Source organism: Salvelinus namaycush, chromosome 2 (genome assembly GCF_016432855.1).
Source record: "Salvelinus namaycush isolate Seneca chromosome 2, SaNama_1.0, whole genome shotgun sequence".
Lineage (NCBI taxonomy): Eukaryota > Metazoa > Chordata > Actinopteri > Salmoniformes > Salmonidae > Salvelinus > Salvelinus namaycush.
Window position 1 is genome coordinate 28,865,900 of NC_052308.1, and position 9,031 is coordinate 28,874,930.

At 44.7% G+C, this 9,031-nt stretch overlaps 1 protein-coding gene across 1 annotated transcript; it reads left to right on the plus strand.

The window, feature by feature from the left end:
- The first annotated feature begins 30 nt into the window (after positions 1–30).
- LOC120061003 (ubiquitin carboxyl-terminal hydrolase 49-like) lies at positions 31–6,772 on the plus strand. The gene is made up of 7 exons (XM_039010481.1): positions 31–106; positions 1,390–1,503; positions 1,688–3,160; positions 3,356–3,566; positions 4,266–4,374; positions 4,637–4,842; positions 5,332–6,772. Exons 3-7 carry the CDS (start codon positions 1,757–1,759, stop codon positions 5,433–5,435), a joined length of 2,034 nt encoding a protein of 677 aa, XP_038866409.1. The 5' UTR covers positions 31–106; positions 1,390–1,503; positions 1,688–1,756; the 3' UTR covers positions 5,436–6,772.
- The last annotated feature ends 2,259 nt before the right edge of the window (positions 6,773–9,031 follow it).

Genomic DNA, 9,031 nt, shown 5'->3' on the forward strand with positions numbered 1-9,031 from the left:
GACGGAAGAGGGATCAGTTCAATCCAATCAGAATGACTTGATTCCAGGACCGAAATAGTTCGGTTGTCTCGAGGTCTAAAACAGCTTTCGCGTGCAGATGATGGCGGTAAATAGAAGCGAAATTCATTTTGTATTTTTTTACAAATACAACAAACAGTTATTTTATGGATCAACTACTGACATTGTCGTGTACTGTTTTGTCAACCTCTGAAAGTTATGGGTTCATGTTACCGTTAGCTAGATAGCTACATTGCAGGTTTTCTGAGAATCTATGACTTTATTTGTATGTTGACCTCCCGGTGTTTTGTTTTAAGATGTACTCAAAAGTTTATATACGACACATTTATCTTTGTTTACATTGCGGCTCGGTGGATTCTAGCTAGCAAGCTAACTAGTTAGATGACAAAACCGCAGTGATTTTTTTCCCTCCGTGTAGTCAACCATATTAACTAGAAGTTGTTCAGTGTTCACAAGAGTGGATTTCAGACTAGTCTTTGTTCTGATGGCTAGCAAGCCTAGCTAGCTTAGCAAATGCTAGCCATCAGGCTATTGTTTCTCTGCAATGTGTTAAACTAAATAAATACATTACACCTGTATAAGGGACGCCATTATGAGGACATTTTACATTTTCTTTATTTGATCACAATGCCGGCTATTGTACCATTAGCCAAATGATTGAAGAAATACAGTGAATGTGTTGTAAAACTTAATCGCCCTAGCTAGCTAACCTTCATAGCTAGCTAGCTGGGTAGTTAACGTTAGCTAACGTTACCAACAAGTCGCTAGATATCTGTCTATTGGCGAGCTAGGTAACGTTATAGCTAATTAAACATGACAATAAGTTGGAACTTGCTAGTTAAGTGAACAAGAACACACTCTCTAACCCGCGTCGAGTGGTCAGCTGGAGGGAGTAGCTAACGTTACATTTTCATTGTGGCACGAGCCGAGACGCCACGTTATATGGCAAAACTGGTGCCATTTGCAAGCCAAGATGGAAAACTTCTAACCTAAGTTAGCTAGTTAGTAGTTTGAATCGAACGAAATGATTGGTCGCCAAACCAATGCATGTTGACCAGCAGAAAAAAAGTATGCAGTTTGATCCCTTTGTTTGTTGTTATGGATAAATCGATTGTTTCTTCATTTTAAGTCAGACTAATAGTGTTAAACTGCTCAACTCAATTGCCTAACATGATTATGATTTGTTTATAAACTGTGTTAAATTCTGCTAAGAAACTGTCGAGTAAATGTTCAGACATAGTGAACTAGCAACATGCTTTAAGTTTGTTAGAAACGTATTTGCTTTGCTCAAATTAATGTCTCAATCTGTCAACTGTTATGTAAAAAAAACTCGCTATACAAGCACAACCTCTTTTCCGATTTTATTTTCAGTTTATTCAGGATCCTGAACCAGACATGAGTGAAGCTGATTGATTGCACCTGTGAAGGTCCCTTTGCTTATGTTGAAAGAACACTGATTTAAATCAGCACACAGTGTTTTTTACAGTAAGTAAAACAAGCTTACATGGTGTGCAAGTTCATATTCTTGGTCCTCAATTTTTTCCACACGCTACACCAGTCAGTTTACTTTCAAATAGAGAACACATTTTGTATTTAGCATATCTGAAATGAAGCGGTTGATTTCTATCCCTGTGATTTACTGAAGTTGATCTCCTTTTCCCTCCTGCAGGATGAGCTGCTGCTTGGCACAGAGGCGTGTGTCCTGACGCTGTGGGCAGGCACATGTGCATCTGGAGAGATGGACCGCTGTAAGCACGTGGGGCGTCTTCGCCTAGGCCACGAACACTCCATCCTCAACTCACAGAAATGGCGCTGCATGGACTGCTGCACCACCGAGTCAGTGTGGGCCTGTCTCAAGTGCTCTCACGTGGCCTGTGGCCGCTTCATGGAAGAGCACTCCCTCAAACACTTCCAGGAGTCAAACCACCCCCTGGCCATGGAAGTGCGGGAGCTGGACGTCTTCTGCTTCGCCTGTGGAGACTATGTGCTCAACGACAATGCTGAAGGAGACCTCAAGCTCCTGCGGGGGGCGCTCTCCACTGTGCGTAGCCCTGGCAGGCGCTCCCTGCGCTCCTCTGCAGGGGGTGACTGCAACCCCTGGGTGGGCGAGAGCGGGCCCCAGCCTGCCATGCAGACGGCCCTGTGGCACCGAAGGAAGGTGCTGCTGGGGAAGATGCTGCGCCGCTGGAGGAACCGGCAGCAGGAGGAACAGAGCCAGCGGGAGGAGAAACTCGAGCAGGAGAAGGAGGAGGTCCGGCGCCAGAAGAATGAGATGAAGAGGAGACTCATGGGAGAGCTGGCCAATGTGCCGCCCAGGAAGAGTGCCAGGTTGCTCACCCAGGCGCCCCGCTCAACCATCACACTTATCCCCCTGAAGTTCCGCGACCCTCCGGAGCGTCTGCCTCCGCCCAAAAAACCCTCCCTTCTATCCCTGAAGCCCCCCAGCAATGGCAGGACTCGTAAACTCAAAGTACGGAGGTACTACTCCTCCCATAAAGCGACCCGTCGTAGACTGGCCCCGGGGGTCACTGGGCTACGCAACCTTGGGAACACGTGCTACATGAACTCTATCTTACAGGTGCTGAGCCACCTGCAGAAATTCAGGGAGTGCTTCCTCACATTGGACATGTGTGAGACTGAGGAGCTGCTGGCCAAGACAAACCAGGGTGTGGCTGGGGCTGTGGTGGGGAGTGGTAGTGCAGCCACACCAGGCTGCCCTCTGGGACGTGGCATGGGGAAGGCAGCCAGTGGGGGTCTCCCTGCTGTCAGCAAGCAGAGCTCGCCCCCCGGCCTAAACGCAGCAGAGCTGGTCCAGCCCAAGGAGCCGCGATCCTCCACCCGCCAGCAGATGTCACTGTGCCACGAGCTGCACACACTGTTCAGGGTCATGTGGTCTGGCCGATGGTCGTTGGTGTCGCCCTTTGCCATGCTGCACTCTGTGTGGAACCTGATCCCAGCGTTCCGCGGCTACGACCAGCAGGATGCCCAGGAGTTCCTGTGTGAGCTGTTGGACAAGGTGCAGCAAGAGCTGGAGTCAGAGGGCAGCAAGCGCAGGATCGTCATCCCTATCACCCAGAGGAAGCTGTCCAAGCAGGTGCTCAAGGTCCTCAACACGATCTTTCACGGACAGCTACTCAGCCAGGTAAGGGACTCTACTCATTCCCATGACAACAGTACTCAACACATTCATTTAGGTTTGACCTTCAACACCCTATCATGGCTGAGGGTAGTCACTTGTTTATTAATCACAGTTGCAAACCAGGACTTAGATGGCGGCTCTGTCTGTTTTTTCAAACAATAACCCCTTGGTGAAATGTTTGCTTGGTTATCCCTCCAGGTGATTTGTCTGTCCTGTAAGCACAAGTCGAACACGGTGGAGCCATTCTGGGACCTGTCCCTGGAGTTCCCGGAGCGCTACCACAGCACGGAGAAGGGCTCGGCTGCGTCTCTGGCCTACCAGCGCAGCTGCTCCCTCACTGAGATGCTGGCCAAGTTCACTGAGACAGAGGCTCTGGAGGGCAGCATCTATGCTTGCAACCACTGCAACAGTTAGTACTGGGACAGAGACTAATGTCTGTTAATGCAATAGACAAATCCTCCTGTACTGTGTTTTGCTGTTCTTTTTATTCAGCTATTCGACCAGAATCATGGTTAGGGAAGTAGGCCTATAGAGAGCAATAGTAATGGCGTCTTTTTGTAGGCACTAATGCCGCCATGGTTTGTTAGACAAAGTCTATGGGGAAATTAATGGAGTTTTTGTAGGTTTTGGATACATGCTGAAAATAAGGTCTGTGATAAGCACAAGCTTAGGAGATCTTATACATTTTGTTCTGTGAGATCTTAATCAACTGAAGTCACTTTTTGAATTTTTAAGCATTTAATTTTTAAAAAGCACAAAGGCGTCATAATTCATAAAGATCATGTTCACTGACTGATATTATCTCATAGAACAAAACCTATAAGATCTTCTAAGTATGTGTTTCCCCATAGGAATGGCTGAATGAACCCGAGGTAACTAAATTCCGTTTTCTAGGACTACAAACTGGGGAGCACTATTGTGTGTGTGTGTCTCTTTTCGGGCTAGATTTTATTTGACTAATTTGCCAATTGATTGATATTGAAAGTGAAACTGAGTTTTTGCTTTTTGGGTAATCACAATATAGTTCTGCTTTTATAGTGGTCACGTCCTGTACCTCCATGTCACACAAATGTTACACGTCTGTGACCTGTATTTTTATAATTGTCAGGGAAAAGACGGAAGACGTCCCACAAGCCCCTGGTTCTGTCAGAGGCATGTAAGCAGCTGCTGATCTACCGCCTACCTCAGGTTCTACGGCTGCACCTCAAACGCTTCAGGTTAGCCCCTGAACTTTAGTACATACTGGTCATTCAGAGCATTTATTACAGTTGCAGGAAGCATGTATTCAAACACCCAGTTTGTCTACTGCATTTGAAGACATAGTCTGCTTACACAGTCAAGATTTACACCCACCAATTGTCTGTCCTTCTTGGTTTCCAAATGTGTGTTATGGTTTAGTTGATAGGATTGTATATTTCTGCAAGGGGATGTCTTGTAGCAAGGACAAGCATAAGATAACCAATCCCTGTTCTGTGACAGATGGTCAGGCCGGAACCACAGGGAGAAGATTGGCGTCCATGTGGCCTTTGACCAGGTTTTGAACATAGAGCCCTACTGCTGCACAGACTCGGGCCAGTCGGTTCACAGAGAGGGCTACACCTACGACCTGTCTGCTGTAGTCATGCACCATGGGAAAGGCTTTGGCTCAGGGCACTACACTGCATACTGCTACAACACCGAGGGAGGTAAGTGGGACCAAGATACCAGAAACTTGCATCCAAGCTAACAACTCTGTCTTAGAATAGCCTATAGTTTAGGCAGGATTTTCACTTGGTCTTTTCAGATTTAAAAACATGAATTGGTCAAATGTTTAGTTGTGTAGTGCAGTTGACTCTCATAAACGTTTTGCTCCGAGTGTTTAAATTTTTTTTTTTTTTTTTTTTTTAACCTTTATTTAACTAGGCAAGTCAGTTAAGAACAAATAGTTATTTTCAATGACAGCCTAGGAACAGTGGATTAACTGCATTGTTCAGGGGCAGAACGACAGATTTTTACCTTGTCAGCTCGGGGATTTGATCTTGCAACCTTTCGGTTACAAGTCCAACACTCTAACCACTAGGCTACCTGTTGCCCTGTATAACCTGATACTGTGAGATTACATGAGTTGCTGTTGGGACTGTAGGTGGCACAGTTTGCCAAGCTGTAACCAGCCCTCTCCCTGTGTGTGTTTCCAGGTTTCTGGGTCCACTGTAATGACTCTGAGATGAACGTGTGCAGTGTGGAGGAGGTGTGCAACACTCAGGCCTACATTTTGTTCTATACCCAGAGGTCTGCCTAGGCCCCTCTCCCTCCTACACCCTAGACCAGGGTGTACTACCTGGTCTGGGGGACTGAGACCTATATCTGTGTCTGTTACCTAGAGGTCTGCCTGGGCATGTTACACTCCCTCTACCAGGCTAAATCCTGGTTTACACCTAGATTTCCCTTGGCTTGAAACAACTCAGCCCACATTTGTTGAGTCTGGTATGCTAACAGCCATGTGAGAGCTACTGAACGTTGTACCACAAGGGAAGGCAATGTTGATCACGGTTAGTTATATATTTCACCAGGTGTCAAAGTGCTTTACATTGTACAGGAGTTAAACATTGGTGGAGGATGACGCAAGTTATCTCCCTCCTGGGGTGATGAACACCAGCCATTTGGAACGGAATAGGAATTCTTCTGTGGCTAAACTAATTGAGTTTCCCTTTGTGGCTCAGGATCAGATATTATTAATTGCATCAGGTGATTCAGAGCCTGGGTGGATTACGGCAAGCCTGCAGATACTATCAGACACTCCATAACCAATGTTGCCTAGCCTACCTCTGTTCTGTATTCTCAACCACAATGAGATGTCAGCCAAGGGCATTTTAGTCTCCAACCCAGTGTCATCTGTATCTCACTATGACCTCTCTCGTTCTGCTGTGGATATCTCAGGCTTTAAGGCCTTGGTCTGGGCCAACAGAATGAACGGTATAGATGGTGTGTAGATATTCCTGTATGTACTCCGTTTCCCTACCTTGAACAGAGGTATGGAGTTGTGTGGTAGAAAGCTACTCTGGAGATGGATGGGAATTGTATTGGGCCAACTGGCGTCATGCTGCACCTTTATGGAGGAGGGGCTTAGTTCGTTGATCCCATGATCAATGGGCTCCTTCTGATCTTTTATTGACTTCTATGTCATGTGGCAGCTCTCTTCTCCTCCTACCTTAATTGTAGAGGCTAGTTTAGGCTCTGGTTGGAGTCCGGTGCACTGTAACTCTGTTCATGGGTAGAAATGGATGGAAGAATGAACAAAGGACTGAGATATTGGAGAGTGTGTTTTTGGGATAATTGTTTGGGTTAAGAGGGGTATCCATTTCACTGGAGTGGAGCACCTGCAAGCAATATATGTGTGACATCATGACATGAAATCAAGATAAAATCAGGAATTCTTCAGCTTTGTAATATGTAGTTTTTTTCTACTTTGCTGTTTCTATTTGGGGTCTTAGTTTGCCAGGTTCTCAAGAGTTATTGTACTGCTGGTCTTGATATGAATCAAATACACGGAACAAAAATATAAACGCAACATGCGACAATTTCAAAGATTTGACTGAGTTAGAGTATATATAAGGAAATCAGTCAATTTAAATGAATTCATTAGCCCCTAATCTATGGATTTCACATGACTGAGAATACAGATCTGCATCGGTTGGTCACAGATACCTTTAAAAAAAAAAGTAGGGGTGTGGATCACAAAACCAGTCAGTATCTGGTGTGAACACTATTTGCCTCATCTCAACACATCTCCTTCGCATAGAATTCATCAGGCTGTTGATTGTGGCCTGTGGAATGTTGTCCCACTCCTCTTCAATGGCTGTGTGAAGTTCCTGGATGTTGTCGGGAACTTGAACACGCTGTCGTACACTTCAATCCAGAGCATCCCAAACATGCTCAATGGGTGACATGTCTGGTGCGTAAGCAGGCCATGAAAGAACTGTGGCATTTTCAGCTTCCAGGAATTCTGTGCAGATCCTTGTAACATGGGGCCGTACATTATCATACTGAAACATTAGGTGATGGCAGCGGCTGAATGGCACGACAACGAGCCGCAGGATCTCGGCACGGTATCTCTGCATTTAAATTGCCATCGATAAAATGCAATTGTGTTCCTTGTCCTAGCTTATGCCTGCCCATACCATAACCCCACCGCCACTCTGTTCACAACGTTGAAATAAGCAAACCGCTCACCCACACAATGTCTGCCATCTGCCCGGTACAGTTGAAACCGGGATTTATCCGTGAAGAGTACACTTTCTAGCATGCCAGTGGCCATGGAAGATTATCATTTGCCCACTGGTCGAGTAACGATGCTGAACTGCAGTCAGGTCAAGACCATGGTGTGCATGCAGATGAGCTTCCCCGAGACGGTTTCTGACAGTTTGTGCAGAAATTCTTTGGTTGTGCAAACCCACAGTTTCATCTACTTTCTTATAGTCAGCATGCCAATTGCAATTACGTTGAGGCAGCATGCCAATTGCATACTGCCTCAACGTAAGACATCTGTAGCTTTGTGTTGTGACAAAACTGCACATTTTAGTGGCCTTTTATTGTCCCTAGCACAAGGTTCACCTGTGTAATGATCATGCTGCTTAATCAGCTTATTGATATGCCACCCCTGTCAGGTGAATGGATTATCTTGGCAAAGGAGAAATGCTCACTAACAGGGATGTAAACCAATTTGTGCACAGAATTTGAGAGAAATATGCTTTTGTGTGTATGGAACAGTTCTGGGATCTTTTATTTCCGCTCATGAAACATGGGACCAACACTTTACATGTTGCGTTTATATTTTTGTTCAGTGTACAAAATTCATTTATGTGAACTGTAAAAGTTGGAATAATCTAATGACGATGAATGTCTTACTTTTTAAGGTCAGGTATGGCCTTTCCATGGGCCTGTCATGATCTCTTCTGTATTGTAAAAGCACCTGTCATCAATGTAATTGTCATATGGGGTTTGCCTGACAATGATTAAAAAACAAGAAAATACTTACATTTGTGTGTCACTTGCATATTTTGTTAATGTACTACCAGCTGTACCCTCTTACATTGATGGGCTGTCTTAAACTGTCAGTGTTTCTCACTATATTAGCTTACTGTGTTTTTCTAGAGTACATTTTTCAGGTTCAGTAAAGTTCTTGATTTTGTCACGGTAACTACTAGCACATCCAATAAGAATTCCCTTGAACATGTAAGACCTCCCTTGATCAATTTACAAAAATAATATCCATATCCACAATCCCATAGGTGAGTTTCATCTGCACAAAGGCACCTCCTGGTGGAAAATATGGATATTATTTTTGTAAATTGATCATGGGAAGTCTAACTGCACCTGGCAACCATGACAAATCATTTTTTTGGGGCTCAGTCTTATCCTTTAAGTGTTGCATAGTTAGTTTATTTTGTACTGTTGCTAAGAACAGTGAACTCTTACATTTTGGCAACAGAACAAACATATATGTGTTTATCCCAAACCATTTGAAATCCAATTGGTTACCTTTCACCTGGTCACATATGTGGATTAAAGGATTACAGAATTATTTTTAGAGGCTGTTCACTGCATGTCTAAGCACATACAGTATTTTAGAAGTGAAACCAATTGTAAACTCAACCCACACTGAATTGTTTTATTTATTTTGTACCTTTATTTAACTAGGCAAGTCAGTTAAGAACAAATTCTTATTTTCAATGACGGCCTAGGAACAGTGGGTTAACCGCCTTGTTCAGGGGCAGAACGACTGATTTGTACATTGTCAGCTCAGGGATTCAATCTAGCAACCTTTCGGTTACTAGTCCAATGCTCTAACCACTAGGCTACGCTGCCGCCCCATGATGGACACTCGATTAGTAAAAA

Bases quoted from the DNA above. Each gene is read 5' to 3' on its own strand.
- LOC120061003 (XM_039010481.1), top strand. From the start codon at position 1,757: ATGGACCGCTGTAAGCACGTGGGGCGTCTTCGCCTAGGCCACGAACAC. The intron at 3,567-4,265 runs GTTAGTACTGGG...TATAATTGTCAG, and splicing joins TGCTTGCAACCACTGCAACA to GGAAAAGACGGAAGACGTCC. The intron at 4,375-4,636 runs GTTAGCCCCTGA...GTTCTGTGACAG, and splicing joins CTGCACCTCAAACGCTTCAG to ATGGTCAGGCCGGAACCACA.